At 41.0% G+C, this 27,534-nt stretch overlaps 1 protein-coding gene across 8 annotated transcripts in view; it reads right to left on the minus strand.

The window, feature by feature from the left end:
* SGCD (sarcoglycan delta) overlaps positions 1-27,534 on the minus strand; it is a 361,056-nt gene that overhangs the window by 45,658 nt on the left and 287,864 nt on the right. For all 8 annotated transcript variants that reach the window (XM_068959760.1, XM_068959758.1, XM_068959762.1 and 5 more), the window contains 3 exons: positions 20,278-20,365; positions 17,120-17,239; positions 2,170-2,242 (listed from right to left, as the gene is read on the minus strand). In XM_068959760.1, coding sequence (XP_068815861.1) covers positions 2,170-2,242; positions 17,120-17,239; positions 20,278-20,365 — 281 coding nt within the window. The remainder of the gene's footprint in view (positions 1-2,169; positions 2,243-17,119; positions 17,240-20,277; positions 20,366-27,534) is intronic.

A 27,534-nucleotide genomic window follows, 5' to 3' on the forward strand; every position in this document is an offset into this window, starting at 1 on the left:
TAGCAGCTCAGGACCCACAGACTGTCATCTCATTCAGCTCCACGTCACTGCAGCATCTTTTTAAGTAGACTAAAATGACACCTTACACGTACAGACTGCTGTCAACATGGGACAGTGCCAGAAAATGCATCCCCAGAGTAGGATTATTTCCCCTGTGAACTCTGTACTGCACCAAAAAGGCACCATTTCACCTAAGAAGTAGCCAATGCTCCAACAAACACGTGTATGCACAGAGAATGAGGGATGACTGCTTCTTGGTCTGGGGATGAAAGAGCATGCTGCTCTTGGCAAACCCTGCTGTCTCTACACAGTGCTAACTTTTCCTCTTTTTTCTTTTCAGGATGGTGGAGAACATAGTTTATTTCTGTCAAGAGATAAAGTTTTCAAAAGCGTATGAAATGTTTTAGGGCCTTCTAGACCCTTTTTTTCAAAGTGAATCCTATTTACTTTCAATGGCTTTCTCCTTAAAGAAGAAAAAAAAACCATACCAGATTCTTTAAAGGATTTTTTAAAAACAGTCCACTAATTTCAAAGAAAGTCAGTTATCTAACAGCTCTCTACACAGAACTAGTGAAATAACAGTAAGAATTTAAGCAGATTAAACATACTGAATCAAACCCTTGCATGGATACTGCCATTAATTCATCTCAATTTCATTTAGCTTAATTCTCTTTGGAACAGAAGTGTACTCAATCACATTAAGGCCACTTTAATTCACATTTGTCCCCTTTAACGTGATGCTTTACATTTATTTGGATTAACTGCCCACCCATGTTTAAAGAAGTCCTAAGTAACTGCAAACTTGGACCTGAACCATTATTGAATATGGGACCTGGTTTTGTAAGTTACTTAGATGCTATCGGATATTGTAACCTTGATCTTGGTTTTCTTTTTTTTTTTTTTTTATTTGCTGAAAAAAGCAGCAAAGATGGGCTATATCAGAGAGCCTTTGTTCCCCAAACCTCATCTGTAAGTCCACCCAACCTCCGACTGTTTCATTTACTGGCTATGTCTGCAGAAGCAGAGGCTGTGTACGCTCTGCACTTCCCCACCCTTCCCTTTCTGGGGCTCTTTCCACCACAGGAGATACTGGAGCTACCGCGACAGGCTCCAAGCTGCTGCATGGCAGGCTGAACAAAGACCATTTTTCTTTTTTTTTTTTTAAAAGAAAGTATACTAAGATTATGATAAAGACAAGGCTGCGTTAATGTCACCACATGCAGAAACAGAGCAAACCTTCGTAAATAAACTGAATCACAACACCATTGCGGCTTTTTATGTGACACATGATCTGCCAGAGTGTTTCTGGACAGAAAGTGAGAGATAGTAACAGACTCAAGGGAAAGCAATCAGGATATTTTCCATCTTCCACTGTGATCTCACTAGGCCATAACTACGCCCAGTATCAGAGCGGACAGAGTAACAGGAGGCCCTCCTCTGCCTCCAGTGCATTCGCAGTAATCCTGCAGCATTTGGACACAACTTGAACTGATTTAAGATCTTCCTCCTCAGAAGTCTCCAAGGAGGGAGTGTCTCCAAACAAAGATATAGTGACAAGATGTCCTTTTGGAGACTCTTCCCCTTTTCTCTTTCTCTTTTTTTTAAGCAAGGATAATTTGAGCATTGATGGCAAACCCTACAGCCCTGCAGACAGAAGATTTCAGAAGACTTAAGTCAATAGCATCTTAGGCCATATGATTAGTCCACTGTTAACTGCTCACTTTTTGAGACTCTACTCATCCAAACCAGCCTGCAGGGCCATACTTAAATTTTTGTTTATAATTATATCTAAAAATGTAAAAATATAATGCCTAGCATTAGCTTGAGGGCAAAGCTGATTCTCAAGAGCTATGCTGTTTATTCCTCCTGATACGTTGCTGCTAGCAAATGGTATTTCTCTGAGTGTCAGTAGTGACACCCATGCACAGCTAGTCCCTGTGCAGGTCAGGAGGTTTTCTATTTCTGCAAGACAGATCATCTAGAGAAAGGTATCTCTATTTCTCCTCAAAGGCTGAGCCCAGGGTAAGCAGAGCATGTTACACAGGAGAAGTGATGCTCTCATGACCCACAATTTCCTTTAACTCGGTCATATTACATGCAGAAATGACTCCCAGCACAATTCCAACAAGGTGCCACCGAGTTACCTTTACACCATATTCCAAAGTTTACCTTAGTTCCTTGAAGGGGTCTGCCCTGACATTGGGAGTTTCTATAGATTTAGGGAACACTGTGCCTTCTGCTCCTGAAATCACAAAACAAAACAGAAGACAAATTGTCAACATTATAAGCTGTTATCAGGGGAGTGACTGTCAAATCATACCTAGACAGAATTTAATCCATCACCTGACCCCATTTCTCTCTCGCACATATCCCTTCTGTCCCCTAGAAAAGCCAGACCTTGATCATTTGAGATTGGCTGCCTTCATTACAAATGGGATTTGCCTGTAAACTGCACCTCTGGCTGTAAAAGCAGCTGCTAGTTTTCTGAGTGTGGAAAGTGTCTGTTGACACAATTGATGTTGGGAGCTTGGAAAAAATACCCCCTTGATAAGCATCCCCCTAATCCAGCTACATTCTTCATTCATGAACCCAAATGTACATCATGAAATTATTTCTTTTGTTGGCTTCTGAGAGATACTCAATGGAGAAAAACAAGTTTTGGCTCAACCAGTGCCAATGTCTCGCAGGTCAGGCTGTGCTCCTGCCTAGGGAAGAGGAGGTGTCCACGGAACAAATGCAGTTGAGCAGGCAGGAAACTGCGGTCCAGCTCCAGCTCAGCTGCTGATTCAACATGTGACCCAGAAATCATTTAACTTCTCCTCATTTCGCTCTTCTCTTAGAGACAGTGGGGAAAATAGCACTATCCTCATTTGCTCAGTATTGTTAGATCTTTAGCTGTAAAAGATTACGTAATATTAATAGCTTTCTGGAGTTTCAGGCCACTGCAATCCTCTTATCTGACCACCTGCATAACAAAGACTGGGCACTTCTACCCAGCCTTCGCCTGCATCAGGTCCTCCGTATACTGTGACTGAGCCACGCTGCATCTTTTTAGAAAGATACGTTCTCCCAATTTACTTGTTTTAAGCCAAAGACAGCCCACGACATTCTCTGGTAAGCCTTTCTGCTGTCTACTTGTTCTAATTTAAAAACGTGCGTCTAATCTGAATTCGTCTCGCTTTAGTTTTCAGCTGCTAAATCTTCTCGTGTCATTGAGTGCAAGACAATAGGCCCTGCATGAACACAAACCTTTACTCCCTGCAGATATTTACAGACTGTGATCAAACCACCTCAACTTTTGCTCTGATTCGCTAAATAGTTACAGATTTCTAAGTCATTCACTGTGAAGTAGATTTTCTGGACTAATTATTGCCTCATGACCTTTCACTTATGCTATTGGAGATTGCTCTTAATATGTGCTATTATAATTATTACCTATGCGCTCTCTAGAAGTCACCAGTATAGAATAAAAAATGCTCTGAGATGATGCACAACATGTGAACAAAACTTTCTTCTTATGTAACCCATGCAATAATGGAGAAACACTGTGGCTTTAATAAAACTGTATTTTGCTTGCACTGAAGTAAATGAACCAAGCTGTCCTGCTGCGTTAAAGAAAAAATCAGAATGAAAATAAGCACTTTACCATTTATAGCACAAAAAACAACTCCCGCTTTTTAACTGGAGAAAAATAAAGTAATTTCAAAGATGATAAAAGCAGTGTAAAGTTTGGGAATTGAAATTGATCCTGTGGCCCAATATAGATATTTAGCTCTTAACTTTACTATGAGCCTTCATCGTTATAAGTTGTAAAAAGCAGCTGTAACTTGCCAACCATGAAGGTTATTATTATCTGATCTGTCCTCTCTGAACAGTTTCCAAATGATTTAAGTCCCTGCTTATCCACACAACCACTCTCGTTATTAGCTTTGCTATGAAACTTAGCAAAAGAAGCAGCCTGCACACATCTGCATAATAAAACAATGCTTTCTGAGGTGAGGAAGATGAGAAAGAGCAGCTGTAGAGGTGCACAGAAATACTCTTGCTCCTCTTCCATTTCTATCACTTAAATGGAGACTTTGTTTATGCTAGCATTTGTAATTCGTTTTTACAAACTTTTTTAGCTGTATTATGCAAAGCCCAAAATAACAAGCTGCAAGTAACCAGAAATGCCTGCAGAATAAGGAAAAACTTCTGAATATTTCTAACGATCTGGAGTTTTAGAAGCTTTCATTATTTAATTTAAACGCAGGAAGCAATTTTGGAAACAAAGCCACTGATGATTCCAAAGCAGTGATTTTGGGAACGCTGAAAATAAAAAGTCTGCTATTCCTTTAATCCATCTCCTTGCTTTCCTTTCCCTTTACACTTCTGTAAAATCCTCTTTTGCACTGCTTGAAATCTTATATAACTTAAATGTGCCCACTCCCACCCATCCTCTCTCTACCATAAGGAACGGTATCCTTATTGAAACAACCGTTTTGGGTAGATTCAACTATACCGGACATTTGTGTCAAAGTCTGGCTCTTAACAACTATGGGATTCCACAGCCAGATATCGGTAACATCAGCACTGGATTGTGTTGAAAGTGAAGCCACTAGGTTGGAGCAAGTGACCTCATTCACTGTTTTCATTAAGGAAATGTGCTGTTGCCAGTAAGCTTGGCTGTCTTGCCCACACAGAGGAGGACTAGGATGCCACAAAGGCATAACTGAGTGACATCAGGGAGCAGAATAAAGAGAAGGTGAAATTTAAAAATACAAAGTGCAAGGTCACAGGCTTAGAAAGCAGTATGAATTTCTGCTCCATGTTGGACACTCCCTGGATGGGAATGTCAGTGGATAAAGGTCTACACATGATTCATGTCAGCAGCACAAGGCCATAGGGAAGGCAAACATGATCTTCAGCTGAAAGGGAAGAGGTAAGTCTAACAGGGACGTGAAAATACACACATTATTGTAAGAGAATCCTTGAGCTACCACACAACTGCCAGCTCATCTTTGTCTGAGGAATGTGCGCAGAGAGCAACCATTACATGACTGCAGGAACAGAAAGCCTAGCCTAGAGAGAAGTGGAAGGACTTGGGTTTTTAGCCTAGCAACATGATGGCTAAGGGGGAAGATATAAATGGGAATATGAATGTTGTGTATAAATACTTCAGCTGGATAAATAATAGGAAGGAAAGAGAACTTCTGGCTCTAGGCCAGTGCTGGCAGGAGAACAAGTGGCTAGAAATTGATCCCAAATATATCTAGGAAGGAAAGTAGGTGAATTATAGCCACCAGAAGAGCAAAGATGAGAACAGCTTTTCAGTTAGAGTAGATGAGACAGACGACCTAACTGACTTGACAAGTTCATGACTATGAGATGTGGGTTGCTAAAAATAGGGGATAAAAGGTGCTAGACCAGAAGATGCCTTCCAATCCGGAATTCCACTAGTCTTATTTTCACTATTCTCTACCTGAGAAATGCTGGGTTTTGCCAGAGGGTATTAATGTACAGCTCCAATAGCTGAAGACTTAGGTGTTACACTCTCCTTTCCCAGTCAAAGCTATTGTGTCCCTCTTCTCCCTTTACTGAGCATAAAGCAAAAACAAATGTAAATTAAATTTACTATTAAATAACATAGCTTCTGCATCCTGAATTGTCTGTTATATTACACATAGCAAATGTTATAATAAAACTTGCATTTCAATGCAAAGTACTGAAAGTATTTTTTCACTTTGTGACACTCTCTGCTGCTGCTAAAGGTAACTTACTACGAACAGCCAAAGACAGTTAAGAGAAAACAATCATATAATTTATATTTAAACATACTGTACTGTACATCCCTAGGTAATAAATTATTCTTTCTCACAGTATTATATCAGGGACACTTCTATTAAAAGCCATACCTCCCGATTCCCTCTTCTGACAGTGTATAATTTACCACCAATAAATGTTCATAAACAGCTTGACTGAAAAATCCATAAAGCCATTTCAGCTTTATTTTAAGTTCCATTTAATGTCCCTCAAAAATGATTTCATCAATGTGTTTCCATTAGCTGGGTCTCTGCCCAATAACTTAATTCCAACAATCAGTCAGGAGCTTATAAAGCATATGACAGGATCTACCTAAAGTGTTTTGAATCACCATAAAGATTCACTCAATAGCTTATTTTTCCCCCTCTACCGTACCAGGTGTGAGGACCCACCTGTCAAAGACCCCTGCATGCGTTCACTTCACGTGAAAACAAAAAGCAAGAGTCCTGTGGCAAGGGAATGTTTGCTGTTCAGTTTGGGAGGGGAGGGTCTTTTTCTTCTTTTGTTAGAGACTCAAATGAAAGACTGCAAGAGAATAGGTTTTCCAAATAAGGGTTTGCATCTTTGCTTCCACTGGCAGTTTCTTGGAGGCCTACTGCCACATGCAGGAAACAGACTAGTTGAAGTATTGACCACTGCAGGTGAGTTGTTGGAGTTACAACCAACCTCCCTCTTTCCATTCAGCCCCTGCAGCAGGAGACTCCAGCGCCACGCAGGTGTTCCGCCTCTTCTGAACAGCTTCAGCTCTTGCATGTGAAGAGTTCCTCCTTTCTTGCTGCAGAGCATGTGCCTGGCACAGCAAGCTGCTCTCACCGTTTCTAGCACAGAAGCAACAAAAAGAACCAAAAGGCTGGGCTCTGGGCAGTCATCTTGCTCCATGACTTGAAACATGAAATGTAGTATAAAACCAGGCTGCTTTTTAATCCCAGTTTCCATTGAAACAAAGCAGAAGCATCATTTCCTGTGTGTGCATGTTGGTCTGCCAATCTCCTGTTAAAGAGCATCTTCTGAACCTTTAGCCCTCTTTATCCAAATCTGAAACTCTCTGATGGATCTGATCAGTTTTGTACAGGAAGACAGGGAGATTGCTAGTGACCCACCACGGGAAAGGTTCTGGCGTGAGCTCAACGCTAGCTGGACACCAACAATTCTGGAGAGGAAAGAGAAGTTACAAATCTCCCAAGAAGGAAGCCAACCTCAGCTGGAACGTACATCATCTTAACTGGTGATAAATCCAGCCAGAGGAAGTAGGCATCAACAACTCTGCTGTTCAAGTTGCTGGTTACTTTCACTGTGCTGTGCAAAAGCGCCTGAGCTGAGCAATACTGTACTGTTGCCTTCCCCAGTGCAGAGCAAAGGGCCATCTCTGCTCCCTCTGTCCAGAACTGGTCTCTAGCTGTTGTGAAGTGACACTGATCACGTACTGTGCCATCTGCACAAAACTCTTGCTCTAGACTTCCATTGCTATCAGCTGGAATGGAGAGAAGTACTCAAACGCAATACAGTGAGAGTTATTTTAGACTAATGATTGATGCTCCTGTTGTCAAGGAAAGGTGCTAATCAACTGAACAGCACTTGGGACTGAACACAGCTAGAAGGGGGAAAAAAAAAAATCAGGTCTCTAACTCAGGTGGAAATGTACCTGGCTAGCTATTCCCCACTTCTTTTCTTTTTTAGACAACAACTTATTTCCTGTCTACGTGTTCTTTAATCAGTAATTTCAAATCCATGGAACCCCTTCAGTGTTGCACATCATCAATGCTTTATAATGAAATTGGGGTCTCAGAGCCCCAAGACAAACTTGATGATTACACTGGCTTAAGCATATCTTCTATTTAGCACACCACCTTCATGTAGTACTGTGAAAAGGAGGGGAGAAGGGCTTGCTGTGATTTCTTTCCAACTAAAATCAAGGGCTAATGTATAGTGTTCTGATCTCCAGAAATTTCCTCCATTCCCACTATTATTGATCAGGGTGCTTTTGGCAGTTTGTTCACAGAAATACTTATCTGACAAAGTCCTCTCCTCTGTAGGTCTCATCAGGGTAATATATGATAGTCTCAGAAAGGTGTCTGTACAAACACATTCTCAGGAAATAATTCCAGTACAATATAGTCAGCAATGACTTGTGCCCACTTCTTTTAATTTGTAGTTTTAAAAGCCTCATTCACCCTTAATTTAAGTTTTTAAATGGATGAACATAGTAGTTGCTGTTGCTCCCCTTGAATCTGAAATCAATAAGAGTTCCATTTCAGAGTCCAACAGTAATAACATGGCTAGGTTAAGCCAGTCTACTGAATAAAAGCCATAAAACTTCGTTCGTATTTGTTTTCAGGATAGGGTAAAAATGGCTCATTGCTTTGTCAGCATACCTTTGTCATCAAAATGTTAGGGGGTTATCCTTTTAAGGTGTACATTAATAAAAACATGTACATAATCAACAAAAGGTTTTTTTAAATAAATATTTAAACTACGTAAAATCCTTCAGCAAAAATCTCTCACTCTCTTTCATATCTGTTCTCATACGATTTACTGACTATACAATAAGCTTTCGCTTTTACACCTGCTATCTACAGAACAGATTACTAAATGCTAGCAGTGTATTATGCCCCTTGGGAAGCTGGTATTGGCTATGCTGCCCTCCCACCTGGGAAAACTCAATGGACCACAGGCATGTTAAATATACCAGCTTAACAGTACTCCTCCTTTCTTTCTTCTCATCCTCCTCCATTACATTAGAGGACATCATTTGACTTTTACTGTTCCCTGATCCCTTCTGCAGCCCAGCAAGACAGTCCCCTTGAGTATCTGATCTTCACATATGTGCACATCATCAGCGAAGCTGAGAGACTGTATGTTATCCACCACTGTACTCACCTGCCCTTGGAAGGACTTTGATAGCTTCTTTGATAGCTTCTGCTATGATAGCAGCCTCCGCTGCATCCTTCAGGACAAGGACCTCACTGCACAGAGAGGTGTCCTACAAAGTGAACCGGCCTCTCTGTGTCCTTTTTGTTGGGGTTCCTCTGCATACATGACACACTTCTTTTAAACAACACACCGCTACCACTCACTCATTTGTGAATCCTCCTCCCAGATGAGGATTAAGAGCCAGTGTACTGTCACTGTTGCACTGCATTGCATCTCCAGGCATGGATCTCAGAGCAGGAGCAAGGCCATGGTTTGCACTTCATGACTCGTCAGGGAAAGTCCCCACTGCAGTATGTCTGAGGAAACCAAAGACTTCAGATTTTGGTCTTGGCTCTACATGCACATGGTGGGTGAGTCAGGAGAAACCAGCCTGTAGACACTGGGCTCTGTCTAAAGCCAAGTGGGATCTCTTTGGGATTCCAACAGCGTCAACTTTGCAGCATGGGGAAGCACTTGGCTGACTCAGTTTCAAAAAGTGAACAAAGACTTGCTTAAGTCAGAACACTTGCAAGCAATAAGATGAGCTGCAAACTAGAAGGGAAGCATGTGGGGCATTAGTGATGTGTGTTTCTGCAGACACGTATTGAACTTCAGCCAAGGTTCAACAGTTGAATGTCTGTGAAATGTAAAGGGAATAACAGAAAAGAACAGAATGGCTTGTATCCAAACTGAGAAGATATACAAAGAAAGGTTCTCCTGCTTATGCTGACCTCTAGATGTTTCCATCTTGACTAGGTTTGTGGTCCTTCGACGCTTTTTATGCCACTCAGCACTAGCAATGTCATCACTAAATCCCTTTGAAGTTATTCTTGGCGTTCCCACGTACAGTGCCAATGTTGCAGAGAAACTCAGGAGAGCACCTCAAGTAGGAATACACAGTGGAAATTTATCAAGGAGAATATTCTTTGTCTTCAAAGAGATCATGTTGTGAAGGCTGGAGAAGACACTTAGGAAATAAAATATAAATCTACAACTGACTTCAGTGCTTGGTAAGTGTACAGTATGTTTCTTTGATAAGCCTTCTGACATTTAATCAATATTAATCTGATGTTGGTTGATTCTTCTTTTCCTTAAAGAGGATTAAAGTAACACAATCTGAACACACATTCCAGCCTGGACTAGAAGCCGATACGCTTTACATAAATGCTGTCCTTTTTGTCTAGAATGTACTTTGAAGTAAAAGCAAACACAAGAAAAAGTTCTCCTTAACCTCCCTCCTGATGCCCATTGTTCTCTCTTACAAAAGATAAGTTTACAATCTGGGTGAGTGGATTTTGAAAAAGGAAGGCAATGTTATTTGAATTCGCCATTAAAAGGAATAGGGAGCAGCATCCAGACCTACCTGTTACCTTCAAAGCAGCAAAGCAATCAGAAGTATTCAAGAATAGTATGCTTGTTCAAGCATCTAATAGAATGGAAGACAGACTTCATTTGGAAGCAGCATCCAAAAAAACCTCATCAAAAGCTCTGGGAAGTAACCTGCTCACTTCGACCAAACCAAACAGTTTTTCTACATAGTTTTTGAATTCTTACTTTGTCACCACTGATTACAGATCAAATCACTTTTTCATGCCTTTTAGTTTGATATGGCAATAGCTCACTTCATAACTGAGAGTGCAAATGAATTTGCTCTTCTTGTGACTTTAGTCATTGATAGGAAATACGTATTTTTTTTCCATTACTTCTCACTTTTGCTAAAGATGATCTTTTTCAGCACCACATCTACGCAAAGACTGCAACGAAATTTGATAAAACTCCAGGGACATGGCTGAATGCTACAGACAACAGAGGCTGTTTCCAGTCTTGATGGTGTCAGTACTAAAATCTTCTAGCTACACTTGTCAGAGCCTTTCACTAGTTTACTTATTTTATTCCCTATCCCTTTTCTGTACAACCAATAAGTACATGACAGCTTGGCAATTGCTCCAGGACTGCATTAGTATTACCGCTTAATTACCTACAGAGAGCAAGCAGTGGATGTTGGTAACCGCTTCCCAAAGAAGTTCATACATCTTCAGCAAAAGGTCAAATGCCTGTCTAAGCCTTGTGAGCAGTACGGCTAATGTGGTCATGACACACACATTTCTCTTGCCAAGAGCACAGAAGAGTGCTCTGGAGCAACTGTTAGGGTGCCTTTAGACCAGCCTGAGCAAGCAGGTACTTGTTTACAACTGGAGAAACTGGGAAAGGCCTCCGGTGCAAAGTTGAAGATACGGTGTTTTGTTTCCAGAAGCACAGCAAGATGCCATGGCTACTCTTCTTGCAGCACTGAGCCCTCTTAATTAGATGGAACTTTCTCTTAGCTGTTTTTGCATAGGAGAAGTAACATAACAGGAAAATGCTTCCATTTGCTAGTAAAACAAATGAGTCCAGTGGCACGATTTCTCCTTTGAAAAAGCTATATACAGCTGTAGTAAGGACACGTCGTTTCAGGAATACATACAAAATCTGCAGCACAAAGACTCAAGTTTGCCATTTATCCCCAGGCAAAAACTTGCAGCGGACACAATGATAAGGCCAGAAAGGTCTTTGGCTCACATCTTATTTCAACATTTGGCTACAGAAGTTGTTCAGTCTGCCATATACACATTAGTAAAGTGCCATTTTGAAATCATAATGGCTGCTGTAAAGGGCAAGTATACCTGTCCCTGACCCATAAATAATAGCTTTTGAAGAAGGGTGCATGCAACAAAAACAGGTTGTAATTCCTGGAAGTTTTTGAATTTCTAGATTACATCACCTTCTAGTCTTACATGTATTAAAGTCTTACATGTATTAAAGTTATTCCGCTGTAAATACTGCGGCCAATACAAGATGCAAATGACACGCCAAGAAATCTTCTAAAATTGTAATGTTAAGGAAACGTGAACAGAGTTGGTTAAGCAGGCCAATATTGAAACCTCAGTTCTTTGGGGTTTCTTTTATTCCTCCCAAATCAAGTGAACGCAAGGCTCGCTGAAAATGTTTGTGGATGTGAAGCTTTTGAGAAGCTGGGACAGTTCATCTAGACATTATTTCACTCGCCTGCCCAGAGTGCTAAGGGCACTGCAAATGCTTTTCTCAAACCCTTCCACGGTCAGAAACAACATGCACCCAGCACTTATGAACAAAAGGTGTAGCAAACACCGAACATATTTAAGAAAAGGACAACCAAGAACAATAGAAAATCCAAACACTTTTAAAAAGGTCTTTCTATGAGTCAATTATGAAGTGAGCTCTTCAATTATAAGATTGCTTTAATTGGTGTTGTTCCTCCACTAAAACCTTTATAGGCCTGAATATATCTCTCTTAAATAAAATGCTAGAAACATGCCTTGGAATTAATTACTCCGAGCTTATGGTTAAATTTGCAGTAACATTTTAACAGCTGACTCTCCTTTTCAGGTGCATTCCCAGGCACCTTCCTGAAGAGAAACTAGAACAGAAACCACTCCCAAAATAACATTTCGGGAAGTCTAACCATGAGTATGCAGCTACTAACACCTGCATACTCAACATATAGAATGAGACAGATAGAGCCCAGGGGAATCTGCTACAGGTCCCCAGCGAGGGAACTGAAGTAGAAGGGGAGCTAAAGCCTAATGATTTGAAGGGAGGGCACGAAGCGGTTAGCAAGGCTGAAGGTGAGTTTTAGCCAGCATGGGTGTTGAGGTGGACTGCCAACTGCACGGCAGACAGGGCACACCTCTCCTGCAGTCTTTATATTGGGAGATGAAAGCCATCCCTCCAAGTATTTAGTCCTTATTATCATCTCATATTTGAAGAAGAACTGATGTTACAAATGCCTAAATGAGAGCCACATTTTCCAAGGACCAAGTCCAGCGTGGGACCCATTAGCTGGGGAGTAAACCTGGTATCCTTCTGCTATAGGAAAGGGGCCTGGTGGTCTTCCAGTAAGATAAGGTGGTAATCTTCATAGTGGTTAAATAGTATGATTGATCTGCACAATATCCAGCCCATCCAATCCTAACACACAAACTTTCCTCTACCACTCAAAACCAGGGACTGCAAATTCCTGCAAGCCACAGAAATATATCCTTTTTTTTTTCTTTTTAAATCTTAGCTCATTGTGATGCATCTGGATTCCTAGCAACATTTAGTCTTAAAAAAAAAAAATCAGCTCATAAATCCATCATAAATATTAATCACCAGAGTATTCTGGCAAGTTTCCCTGAAAACTAACTTCAAAATATAATTTCCAAAAAGATGTCAAGGCTCTTGGGAGAACTGACACTGGCATGTCATCAGATGTTGTCTCATAAGGCTAAATTAAGTCTCTGACCAGAGTTGAACTTCTGTAAAAACTCATGCTAATTTAAATCGCTTTAGATTTAATTAAAAATACTTTTGTATAGAGATAATAATGTTACTCTGTTAATTAGTATCAAGTGGCATCTAGAGGGCATATTTAGAAACTAATCTAGAGAATAAATAGAGCTAATTAACAGTCAGAATAATGCTTTATGATTGTCCTTTGTTTATAAATGCTGTAACATTCAATATGCTGTTAAATGAAATTAGTAATCAATGTATATCAAAGTTATTTTTTAATGCTCTGTTAACTAAGGAGTATTTCTTATACACCATTTCTCAGATGATCTGAACGTGTTTTATTTCTGGAAGGAGGGAGGAGGCAGCGATGGGGAGCTGTTGTATAACGTAAAACATGTGAATTCAATTAAGACCAGTTCATTCATGTCTCATAATGCAGAACACATGAGTCTGAGCCCACAGGGGATATCCAGATAGGCATTAGTTTGCATCTACTTGGTGTCTGCCAAAGTACAGTGCTGAGCGTGGCAGGAGCGAGCACAGGGAACGCTTGCTGGCGCAGCTCCGGCACTTCATGCTGCACATGACTGTGAATAGCGCCAGGCTAGTTTTTGGGGGGAAAAGGCGGCCTTGAAAATCTAGACTCTGCAAAACCAAATCAAAAGAGTCCCAGTTCAGAGGAAAGGGAAACACTGAGATTTACAGTAGTAACTCAGAAGCCTGGCTTAGTTCTCGATCTGCCTCTGATCCTCTGAGACCTTAAGAGGCACGCTTGTTCTGGTTGTGGCCCAGGTTCTTGCTTGCAGCATTAGGAGATGGTGCTGCCCCGCTTCAGAGATATCTGGCACCTTAGCAGCCCAGGAGGCACTCAAAGACTATGGTGATGAGGCCTGTAAGAGAAAGGTGCTACAGGCAGTGACGTGCTACCATCCTCCTGCTCTGCGAGAGCACAGGAGATGGCTGGGCAACCAGAGGCCCTGACAGACGAACTTAGAATCAAAAGGGTAGGAGGATTTGGCAAAAGGCTCAGTTTCCACGTGCTTTGTAGGCAAACATGACCCCCTTCTGAGCTGTCTGGACTCGCGTAGCTGCTGAGTTTCCTGCCAGTTTTGAGTGTGGGCAGAAGGAACTCGTTCAGACATGCAGCACAAGTCCTGCAGATGCTGTCAGAGGGGACCAGGACAAAAGGGCTCAGCAGCTGCCCTAGACCTCACACAGCAGTTCTCATTATCCTCCAATCTCACCTATAAAGACAGGCTTGACAGGATTCATTAAATCAAATCAAATCACTGAAGTACTCCAAATTACACAGTGCATGAAAAGCAAAAGGGATCAACTCTGTCTTGTTGTGTCCTTTAACGGTTAAAAGCCAGAAATAGACTACCACAACACAAATAAAATAAAAGGTATTTTCATTTTGTAGTCTGCAGTACACATGCAGTGCAACTTTTGAAGCCCTGTTAAATACAACATATGTCCTACTGGTATCCATTTTTCAGTTCCATCATTCAATGCAGCTCTCCTTTTTTTTTAAAATGCCTTCCTAATGCTGGAAAAGCCTTTAGCGGTACAAAGCAGAGAACCCATTTCAAAAAAGAAAGCACATATTTCCTTGTGTTAAGGCTTCAGCATTACTTTGTAGAACAAACTTGCAAAATTAACTTTGAAAAATTATCATTAACAAGATTAAAAGCTAGCCACAAGTCCAATATCTGTGGCTCTGACCTCTGTAAGACGACTCTCATGCCACATTACAGACATATACTTCCTTCTGTAACAAGGAAGTGTTTAGCAATAAAAAGAACAAGTCAAGACTATTTACATAGTGCAGATAAGTGTCAGCAGACACATAGCAGCAGCACCTGAGATCCCAAACACTGGAAAATGATCAAAAGAATCTGCCTGTGTATTACAAGTTGGACTAGCCTCAAGTGCAGACAAAAAAGCCTGAAAGAAATAGGAACATATGGTATTACACTTTCCAGCATGGCAAACAGCCGTGGCAACTACTTTTGGAGATATAATTAGATTGGAGGAGCAAAACTGGAGGAAAAACAAAGCCAAGTATGAACTCAAAGCATTTCAGCTCAAGGTCACTGCAATATTCGCCATGCAATATCATCTGTGATACCATCATAACTTTCCTGATAGCTCTGCATAAAGCTGATAAACCCTGAAAAACATTCAGTTGCAAATCAAAGTAGAAGTGCACTACAGTGGTAAGCAGGTTTTCCAGTGCTGTTTACATGGGAGACTAAAATAAGGCAGAAACTATCAGAAATAATTGCTGGCTTCTCCAAAGCAAAAGGTAACTTGTAATATTTTTGTATGCAATCCAAAAAGGAGTACTCGCAACGTGTAAAAAACAGTTTCTGTATTTTGTAAAAGACCAAACGATCTAAAAATATCTCTCATTTGACATCTCCAGGAAAACACCTAAAAATCTTTGCTGCCTGAAATCACCTACCCTGCACAAAGACTAGATGACTGAATAGCTCAGAAAAGTGCAGCACGAAGGGAGATTTGTGGCAGAACACAGATAGTGACAAATCCTTCACAGCTCTGAAACACTGCACGAATTTTGAATGGTCCTTTTCAAAGTTTACTTTCAAAAGAGATACTATTAATTTTGCGTTTATCCTCACCTAAAACTCACCTAACTTTAGTATACCTGATGACTGAACTGGTCCAGCATATGCCAAAAGCAACTGGCCACTTTAAAGAGCTGTAACTGGTCTTTCTACAAACAGGAAACCATCTAGAATATCAGGACATCAGTAACAAAAAGTGTTAAGGGTTGGATTTGAAGTACCACCCACAATGGATTACTCTGAGACCCTCATTCTAAGCTTATATCATATATAATAATAATGAGCCATATACTACATAATATTACACATATATGCAGTATTTTACAGTATACTCATTATTACACTAATAATGTGCTATTTAGTATATAATATAGAGTATATATACCATATACTATATAATAATAATAATAATATAGACCATTTGGAGTGAACAGGGGCATCCAAATCAAGCTGCTGGAAGACAGTTATCAGTTTATCCACTGAGGCCAGTGGTACTGTTATGTGATTTACTACCAGCAATATAAAGCTACCCAGTCTAGTTCTACATGAAGACATTCACAAGCAAAACTTAAAATAACCAAGGAGCATGGATTGAACTGGAGAGCAAGAGAATTAAAGCTGCTGAGATGTAACTTCACACATCTACAAAAGATATTTTAAAAACACTAGAATTACCTTAACTGTCTCTCTTCTCTAGTTCAAAAAACCTGATAAACAACCTGCACTCCCCAAACCCAAAGGGTAAGCCCCAGTTTCTATTAGGAACTACCAGTGTGAAGCCTAGCTGGCAAACACAGAACAGGAAAGCTGGGGGAGCCAGATCCTGCACCGGCACAAGGAGAGCTCCACGTCCCCCATCTGCCTTTACAGGAAGACAGGGAAGTGGTGGCAGTGACCAGCTCTCCCAGGACATTTAACCATACCCACAGAATAGCTGAAGATGGCTCAAGAGATTCAAAGCATGTTCTCACATGCTGCTAAGGACAGATTAGCTGATACAAAGGCCACCAAGCTGTTCAGAGAATTAATGTGAGATCCTAATTCATATTGACTTTTCATTGCAGTTTTTCTTCCTTAATGTTTGCTTTAGAATGAAGGTAGAGATCATGAGAGTGGTGAGATGAAAAATATGAAGTCTAAGATTTCCCCACACACAGGGACAGTGACTGCAGCCACAGAAGCAGCCTTATAGTGATCCCTCACTGCCCTTCATCCCAGACCTGAGAGATAAAGCAGTTTAGTTTCCAAAGCTGGTTTTAATACTGTTTTACGAGCCAGCCAAACCATTTCTAGAGCAGTTTTCTCTGCAGGGGAAATAACATGTAGTGCAGGTTAAGAAACGCCTCAGATAGATACAAACTCCTGGCCTTAATCTGCTTGGAGAAGATTCAAAGCAATAAAGACAGTGAAGGGCTTTACCGCCAAAAGAAGTTTTCCACAAGTGCAAAGGGAAGTTAGACAAAACTATTCTAAAATTTGAAGAGACATGTATTAAAATAGTGATTTAGTCAATAAACTTTTACCTAAAACTCTCAATCTCTCTGCTCCAACTACCACTTCGTTGTCATCTGCAGAAAACAGCAATTTTCCAGAGAGGGTTTTCACCTCAAATTTTTGGCTGTGTGCTTCCACTGCTTGGGGACCTAGAGGGGAGAAGAGATTTAGCACAAAGTCGTAGTGAAAAGTATATGAAAATCACAAAGTAGCTTTTTACATTTAATAAGCCCATCTGCTGACATTATCCTAATAACTCTGCAGATACAACCTGCATCCGACACATCAAACAGTGAGGTCTGTAGAAGTCAAGGGTGATCTCTCCTTCAGAAAGTGCAGTATTTCCTACCCAAATAACACTTCAACTATTTCTACTTATATTTTTGTTAACACTTATGTATGTCATAAAATTACCATGAAGTTTTGCATACTTTGGGAAATTCTTACAAAAACACCCACATGTGAAATAGCAGTGAATGTATCATCGTGCTTTCAGTGCAGTGGTACAGCTGGAGAAGGAATCAAGACCGCTTCCTGAATACGTTTTGCGAGGACCAGTGCTGTGGTGTAAAAGATTCTTGGTTTTGTGCCTGTTAAATACGCCTAGATTAAAATGATAGTAGTGTCATGCATAGTCCAACTCAAAATTGCACGTTTAAGAGCAAGTCCTGGAAAATGCTGAGGGTTTCCGTCCTGGCACTGCCAAAAGTTGAGTCCCCCACAGAGGAACGGACTTCTCCCCTGCACAAGCCAAGACGAACGGCAGGGTATCTCACGTTTCAGAAAGTTTTTAGATGAGTAAAATAAGAGCTAAGAAGGAAAGTTTTAATTCTGCTGCTTCTCCTGAAGGTTGTTGTGCAGCCCAGTATTGAAAAGCCTCTGGCAACGCATTTTGTTGTGAAGCCTGATAATCATTAGCTGCCTGAATGGCAATTCTGTACAGGTCTGTGGCTCAAAGGCTAAGAAGAGCAGGCCCTTCTGTTACCTGACCTAGGCTAAACTTCATACAAATCACCATCCAACAGTCCCTATGCAGCCTATTCCAAACCAAAAGCCTTCCTGGAATAGGCTACCACACAAGGTAGCTGATTGGACTTAGCATTATTCCTCTCCTCTTCCTGACTCGTCTCATTCCTCAAAAGAGGAGAGAAACGTGACCCTGAAAATCAGCATTTTCTTATAGGCAGTTTCTAACTCTGCATCCCATGTTCGCCTGCACAGGTCACCTGTACTAGCATTAGAGCATGCACAGAATTGTGTGCACAGTTTGGACTGTAGAAAAGTAAGGTTATGCTGAGATCCCTGGGTGTTGAATTCTGCAGAAACACTTAAATATTCTGCAGCCATTCCAAGAAAAACCCATACTTTTGGGCAGCTTTAAGTTTGCTTTGTATCTTGCTAATTAACTGCCTCCCTACTCATCACTGCAGTGCACTCTACATGGAACTACATCTTCACTTCACTCCAAAACCAGAGCTGCTGCAGAATGCAGAAATGAGCTTAATAACCACGACAACACGCTGAGAGGCAACGGCCTGCAGAGACAAATGGGCAGATTTCAGCACGGGGGTTTAACACTAGAAAGGCCAAAATGGAAACAAACTGTGCATTACATGTGACACTGTTTTGGACCTGGAATCACTCTGGCTGTTTAGGATGGGGAAGCCTCCACTTGGAGGTGTGACAGAGAACAAGCAGGGAAAAGCCCTTGAGCTGGAGGGTCCACCTTCCGACTCTGCAGCACTGCCCTTGCACCTGAGATTCCATTTTCTGTTTCATTTGTCTGAGGCATTTACACAGAAGCGGGACAAAAGATGAACAGGGGGCTACTATACTTGATTAGTGACATCATTGTATTTTGTCATCTTTTCCTTTCTTAGGGAAGGTTGTCCTATTTTATTATGGAATGTCACATAATCTAGCAGGGCTTAGAAAATGCAATAGGCATTTATGACAATCTTTATGGCTCTGGGTGAGCACAGCTGGGTACTCATGCTCCAAGCAAGTGTGTCCTGAATGAAATCCTGTAATCCCAAATCAAGCAGCTGGAAAACAGGAAAGATATAATCTTTTCCAGAAATGAGACCCAAGGTCTTTCACTTAGGTCTACATCACTAACAACCTGCCCGCTGTGCCATTTCTCATCACAGCGTTGACTTGGCCTATGCTTCATTCTGAACATTCTTTATATAAGCATGTGTGTGCACATAATACAGTGCTGCTGTTTCTTCTACTGGCTAGGTCTTCCCAAGCTCTCATGAAACGGAGGCACTTAAATGAACCAAACACCCTCTTGAAAATATATGGCAAACCAACAAACTAAACAGCTTCATTTTGAATGTGAGAATCTGGGCGCTTGGGGTTGAATTTATTTCCTTCCTCAAGGCAGTTTTCATGCATGCCGCTTAAATTGTTGCTTACTGAAGCTGCGTATTTAATTATTTAACACTGTGACTAGAGGCCAAGATGTTATATAAGCAAGCCAGACAATCCAGTCTCATGTAGAAACAGCATGTTTATGGATTACTAGATCTGCCACACAGCAATACTACTCCCAGTCCCTAGGTAAACCTAAATAAATAAATAAATATACAGATGCGATATTACATATTAACATGTATAATGCATTAGGCTCTTTTAACCCAAATTACGAATGTATTAATTCAAAGGCCTCTGTGCACTGGGGATTTACGAAACACCCATTTCCCCATTAAACGCACTAATGGTTGGGAGCATGAGAGTTCTTTATCAACAGAAGGGCTTTGGGCCTAGAAAGCTCTAAATTGCAGCGTCCAAACCTAGCCACAGTTAATCAGAAGAGTTCCTGAGATCTTAGGCAAGTTAGAAGTGTTTCAGGAGAACCCTGTGCCTATTCTGAAAGAAATGTCAGCCAGAATATGTTCTTCTTGACCCTGAAGCCATACAACTAACCTTTCTGTCTCTGGATTGGCTTTCAAATGAAAATGATGGTCTGCTTCATTATCAGAAAGCACCAGCCAGCTGCCTCTCCAGCACAGCTTTCATGTCTGTAGCTTTGTTTCTACAAAGTGGAGCGAAGTTTTCATTTGTACTTCACTAGATACCTGGTCTTCCCTCCTGTACACCACCTCAAACTCGTGCAGCACTCCACAGCTCACTATGTTTCACGTCTCCTTAATTCTTTCCTATCGTCTTTCCTCCTCCTTACCTGTTACAAGACGAGTTAGGACTTTCGTCTTCTCATTGAGGATGTTCACCGTAACGTTTCTGGCAGACTGGAAGTACAGTGGGTTGCCCTGCAATAGGAACACAAGAGAAGCCTGTGAGAAGGGTGCCAGGCTGTGCGACAGCCACATGCATGAGAAACCTGTCGCACGGTTTACCTATGGCTCCTCTGGGCTCTCATTATAACGCTTGCAAGGTTGGGCACGTGTTTGAAGAGTAGGCTACTGAGTTTGTGTCCTTACATGTTGCTTTTTGCATATCTAATCCCCGCACGTTACTGATCTAACCCGGAACAGAAATGAGCCTATCCGGAAGGAGCAGCCACAAATACAGGCATGAATACACAAATAAAGGCAGATTTCTTTTCACATAGCCTTCCACACAGCCTCCAAACATACCTGTGTAAGGGGAGTTTGCTGAGACCCTGATGCTGCATTAATTTCTATTGTCCAGGATAAAACCCTCGTCCACGCCTCCATCTGTCCCAAAGAACGTCCTAGAGACTAGTCTTGTTTTAGAGATGGTCAGCTTGAGTGCTGGTAAAAGTTAACCAACCTGTAATTTTAAGATATGCAGGTGATATGGGACCTGATCTAGGCTTTCCAAGGTGTTCTGGGATGGTTGCTGATTACAGCAGTGCATTTCATAGTCAAATCTGCAATGTTGTGTACAGCTTCAGATGACTTAAACTGGTTTTACCATGTTCGTACTCCCAAGGAGATGCAAGTGAGCCATGCCCAGAAGGATGCAAGTGAGAAAGCCTTATTAACACGGTGAAAGTGCTTTTCATCTCAATGTACTTACCAGTGGACCATCTGGCATGTAGCATGCTCACCATCTGAACTGGGATGTCAGCGTGCACCACTTGAGACTGGACTCATCCCACCAGGCTCTATGGAGAGCCACAAGACATGAAGTCTTCCCCACTCCCCTCTTTATCACATAGATTTCTGCCTACGTCTATATTTTAAATATACCTCTGGGAAAAAAGCTAGAGCAGCTGTTAAAATAGAGGAACCACACAACTACTTGGCATGATCCTTTTCAGGTTATGCACTCACAGAACGAAGCCAAACAAAACCCACAGGAAAAACCATCTAGCCCCTTCTGTACGCAAATGCATGCAAGACATCTCAGAGCTCATGTTTCCTCCAGGCAGCCCCAGTTCACACAATTGGTTTCTCGAGGGCTGCTAGCCACCTAAGGCACTGACACAGGGTTACCCCAACTTATAATCACCCAAACTTAAATCACCCAAAAATCTAAAGCGTAAGGTGGAAATTCACTACCAGCTTCTAGTCATAACCTCTAAAGTGGGCAGCTAGTAAAAATTCATCAACTGACTAAGCCATAGGATCAGTAGAGGAGGTATAACAGGAACAATAATAGTGAGGATTTGAAAATTGTATGTCTTACGTGCTTCTTATAACAAAGTCTCTTTCCAGTGTTTGAATTTCCTTCCATTTGGAGGGAATAATGCTCAGGGGACCTTGTAGGTCAGGATGGGGATGTGGAACCTTGTAGATCTCTTTTGCCTTTGAGGAGGCAAAAAGTATAACTAATATTTGTATAGATATCACTTCCCTGGATCATTGCAAAAAGACGAGGTTACCTGCATATAAAACATAACCTAACACGAGCACAGAAACACACTCACTGCAGTCCTGTGATGGACTGGAGCCTCAACGATCATTTTTGGTGATGAGTAAACCATTCCCAACAGCAGTGTTTGCAGAAAATAAACCTTAGAGAACCATGTGAACAAAATTCACAACAACTACATTTGTGGTTAAGTATCTGTGCTACCTGCACCCATGAGATCAGCCTTCCAGCAAAAAAAGGGGCAAATGAGATCTAGCTGAACAGTTATAATTAGACCATTAATGCTACATTCAGTCGATTTACAGATAAACTATAATATAAAAAAATGAAAATGAAAAGACGAACTCCTCTTATTCATTGCCTGACCTCGTACAAGTTTCAGAAGATCCTGGTGTCTCTGTCTCCTAAAAATTAACGTTAACTACTCTTTTATTGTTAACAAGATAGAAAAAAGGATGGCTTCACTTAAATATCTGCTTGCTCTGGCATTAGGTTCCCCACAGTCCTGACTAGGGACCTAATATGAACAGCTCTAGAGATAGCATTTTACTGCCACATTTTCAGTTTCACACTGACACAATGGAAGATATAAAGGCAGACAGATACAATCTGTATGAACACATAGTCAGAGGTGAGGCTACAGACACATTATATAAAGTACAGAAAGGTCCCATTTTTGACCTGTAGTACTTGACTTTTGTTTACAGAGCTATGCAAGTAGAGCATTTTGAAATGACTAGGAAGTCTTCTGGTCTGAATTAAGGAAGGAAGAATCATTCAATCTACGTGAGCGATTGGTTTTCAAACTCCATCACTGATCTGCATAATAAAAGATTGCACTAAAAAAGTACTGCAAGATAAGTCAAGCAGTTAATCTAAAAAGAGTTGCAGAAAAAGTTGCACCAAAGTAGTCTTACAAGACAAGCCAAGAGGTGGTATCCACCTACAGAAGTCTTAAAATACATAATCAGATCCTGAAATGCTTACCCCAGCAGAGTCATCTCATTCACTGATTCAGAGCTCTGATTCATGCAGCTTTCAAAAAACTAAATTTCCCTAATGGAAGAATTATGTTTTTATTGGTCTGCAGGGAAAGAACATTTCAAGCACTTAATGCAATGCCCATTCTCATTTCCATAATTCTTCTTCCATTAAGAAATGAAGAGCTGCAAAAAATTATTCCCTCTTGCTGAAAATTCTGCAGATTTGGTGTCCACCATCTTCTGTTTACAAAGGTAACAAAAGAGACCCCTCTCCCACACAGAACTACAGGCTTAGTGATAACACCAACTTCATTCAACCACACAGCAAACAGAAAAAGTTCTTAAAACACATCTTCAGTTAGAAATAGTAACTGAAAAGGGGAAACCTTTCACTTTTATTACTATTTCATGTTAGCGAGATACAAAATTATTCTGATGCACTTCAGCAAACGGAAGTTTAGATCAATATGGCATCATCACCACAATAAAAATAATTATGCACAGTAATTTTCACAAATTGTCACATAATTCGATAGACCTAGAGTTAGAATACTGGCATGCAATAAATAACCAAATCTGACTAATTGTAACACCGTAAATATGAGACATATCCATATTTACAAAGTATAATATGCAACAATCCAGGTCTGAATCGTTCCAGATAAGTAACATTGACGATATGAAACATTTTATTCTTGGACTTGATTCAAAGAAAACTGAAGTGAACTAAAAACAGGATTAGGTATTCTTTTGGATTCAGGGAATCTAGTCTTTCTGCTTGTCTACCTGTTCCTCTCTCAAATGTTCCACCTTGTTCTTCAGGAAGGCACATTTAAAATAAAGTATATCTGATACTGCCAGTCACTCAATAATGCAACATATTTCACTTCCTGCAGGTGCTGGGAAATCTCTTCTGTCATTTGTTCTTCCCCTCCACCACCAATATCCCCACACCTTTCTGAGCAGCAGCACACACTGCTTTCAGATGCTGGCATTGGCTTGATCTTCGTGCCCAGGCCTGGCTGTTACAGCTTTGCCCTCTTCACAAGGGCTATCAGCTAACTTCGGTACGGTGCAGTGTCACCAGGTTGTGCAACTTAGCCATCCCATAGCACCCTCCTGAGCCACAGCCGCTCATTTTACTTCCTATGCAACTTCACAAACGCCCTTAGCATTCGCCTTCCTTCCAACACGATTTTTACATTATTGTTTCTTTCCCATGGTTATGTTGATCAGATTGCTGGAGAGACTCTGGTAGAGACACCCATGGGAGCGGGATGCAATTTTCCCCCTTCTGCCTGATTTCCTGGTAGAACACAGGCTGAGGATCTCACTCTGCACTGGGCTTTAGTTCCAGCTGGGGGAACAGCTGAGGCTGGGATCTGTTAAGGACTATTTAGCCTAGTGATCCATTTCCAGTGAACCACAAATTTGCCATTCACCTCTGCGGAAAATCCTTCATCCTACAAAATTCTGCCTGTTACTCCAGCCCTTCATTAACAGGCCTAATGGTCTAACAATAATGCAGATATTCACAGACACAAAAAAGCTTGCCACAGCTACCCAATATGTTAAAAAGTTGGACATAGGCTACACAATAAAGAATCTGAAAAGGGCAAAAATATGTCAGAACAGTTTGTTTCCTCACTAAGCACTGAGCTATTCGGTAGGACTTAGGAGGTTTTGCAAAAGGTATCGACTGATTGTTCACTAGGCTGAACGCACGGCAAAACAAACCCTAACAGCTCACTAGGTGTCTTTCTCTGGCTCACTCTGGAAAAGATGCTAAAAACTCCTAGATCAAAGACTAAAACAGTAAAAGCATTTTGACTGACAACTTCAATGTGCAGCTGAAGCAATCACAACCAGTGCCGTCTTTAAGGAAATTCAATACCTTAACAGATGTCCTTAGACTGTTTTAGGGAATTATTAAATACATTTGGAAATCTTTTTAAATTTTAATAGGCAATTTAAAAATAATGCATCACAGTCAGCGTCTTCATATTTCAGAAGGTCAAAAGGAGTAGCTTTGATCTATTCCTATAGATTCAATGACTCTGCACAGTGAGTGCAAGCGAAGCTTGTGGAAAGAAGGGAAATGGTGAATTTCCTTCAGGCTTGAAGAAGTAATGAGAAAAATTAAAATGTTAAAGCATAATCCTGGCTGGCAAGGAGCAGTCTATGGAGAAGCCACTCAGAGCACTGTTTCCCTGCTCAACTCTACCTCTCCCTGACATACCGAAAGGAACACAGCTCTGTACAAGAGCTGTCAGGAGGCAGAAGCTCATTTTCTGTAAAGTGACCAGCCAGCTCACTAGGAGAGCAAACGCACTCCTTCGCCTGGCCTAAAACCACAAACAGCAAATTCATGTGCCTGCACTAAAGAGCGGCTATTAGAGAGGAAGCATTTGTGTGGTTTATAACAACATATTCCTTTCATGAAGTCTGATCAGTCCTACCAAGAGCCAAATGCAGTAATAATAACAGTAATTACAATTATCTATTAGATTGTATCTTCCATTGGTAGGGCTTAGTCCAGAAAATACTGTATTTCTTAAAGGCCGAGACGGAAAAATTCTAAAGTTGCTATTTGTTCAAATTTTGGCGGCACATCCTGGCTTACAGCAGGTATCTCAATGGAAGATCACACCACTGCCGTGCCACTTCTTGCAGGCAGGCAGGCAAACTTGTAAATATATCACCTTCGCCTGGAGCCCAGGACCAGTGGTGATTTAAACTGCTGCCAAAAAGCATACTTCAAATCAGCTGAAGGCACATTGTGCAGTATTGCTACAGACAGCTACTTTTTCCCCAAAGGGCTTGTTATTTTAAGATACTTTATAAATATTTGTAAAATACATTTTTTTCTTCTCTTGAAAGATCATCAGGAAATCTTGACAGCAATTTCTTGTGAAGACAAGGAAGAGAAAGCGGATTGGTAACGTAAAAACATAACCTGTAGTTTGAATGGGCTGAACACACAAGAAGAGGCAAGGTTGGGGTACGAACTTGCAGTGCTGAACCCAGATTTCAAATTCAGTCTCATAAAGGCTTATCCACAGGTGAACAGCACGAGCCTACGAGCCTCTGCTAGGGCTACACCATTTGGTTATTGCTCACAGGACAGCAAGCAACACGCTCCTAGAAATCCTCTGTTTGCATTTCATTCCAAATCTCATTTCCTGGATGTTCAGCGTACGAGGTGACTTTTCACGGGGTTCTGCCTGTTTCGAAGTAGCAAGTAATCATTACCCAAAAACTGAGTCAAAATGTAATCATTTCAGGGAACAAGACTTCCTTCACCAAGAAAGAGAAACTTTTCTAACAAAAACCTCACAAAAATATCACCTGTCCCATATTTCCTAACATACCAAACCTGGCAGCTCTTGCTGTGGCATACAGCACTGTGCACAAGCTAATTTTTGCAGTTGTCAGGCATGTCCAAGCAACGTGACCTACTGCAAAAGCTCACTTTTTAACTATTACTTTGTTGCTACCACCAGCTACTTAACATAGACATGCCTAAATTAATATCACTGACTCAGTTTTGCATATGCCCATATGATATATATCCATCCCTTCAAAGGGCAGCACCAATAATGCTCTCACTGTATGACGCTAAACCCACAGTTTCCTAAAGATAAAGACCTCTAGAACATTCTGCAAGCAGAGAGTCGAAGAAAATAGTCCCGGATCCTAATTGCTCTGGAAGATGTCTGAAGTTCAGGGCTGTTCCCGTAAAACACAAAGATATGAGGAAACAATCAGGTAAAAGAAATTTAGAATTAGCTTCACATATTGCAGATTAACTAACTGGCACAGCTATGAATCTCAGCAAGCCTCACCAGAACAGTGTACAGGCCTCACTAGAAAGCAATCTATTTGTGGCTATGAAGACAAACTTGGGAAAATCTAGTCAATTTTGTCCCTAAAATCTCCCTTGCAAAAGCAGCCTGGATTTCATCTATGTCAACAGAAACCACAGACTTAAGGCCAAACTTGCAAGCCAACATTTCTTTTTTATGGCAACTTAAGTAGAAAAAACAATAGATCCTCCCGTTTCTGATAGAGCTCCCCACAAGAAGAACAGGATTTTGCCCAGATATCTTCTGGCATGGAAATTTCAGTCATGCAGCTAAATCCCTAGGAGTTAGATTGAAAATACCCCTTAATGTTATTTAAACAACAAAAAATACGTTCAATCACTCAGTATCTTCTGATCTTGACTCTGTCCTTCAAACAGTCAAATATGCTCATGTAACTAAATCCTTTTTCTCACAGAACTCTGATTTGACAACGTAAGCTTTTCACAGCAGAATGAAAGCAAACTGAACAGAATTGGTAACACAGAACAGATTAAAACAAACGCTACACAGTGCCCCTGTACATGCCTATTTAGGTCTAAAGACAATCGTTTTTAGGAAGGAGATGAGGTTCAATGCAGAGGTAATAAAATGTAGTCTTTATCCTTTTCTTCCTAGAAACAAACTCTTTTCACAAGCGCAATGCATCCAAGTCATGTAACGTGGATCTGAAATGGAGCTGGTACGGCTCTGGCTGGCAACCGACACTCAAAGTCATAAACGCAGAATGGCGCAACCTGACTCAACAGGCTACATGCTAACTTCTAACACTTGTTATTTTCAGCATCAGGT

This window comes from Struthio camelus, chromosome 13 (assembly GCF_040807025.1).
Source record: "Struthio camelus isolate bStrCam1 chromosome 13, bStrCam1.hap1, whole genome shotgun sequence".
In the NCBI taxonomy this organism is placed as follows: Eukaryota; Metazoa; Chordata; class Aves; order Struthioniformes; family Struthionidae; genus Struthio; species Struthio camelus.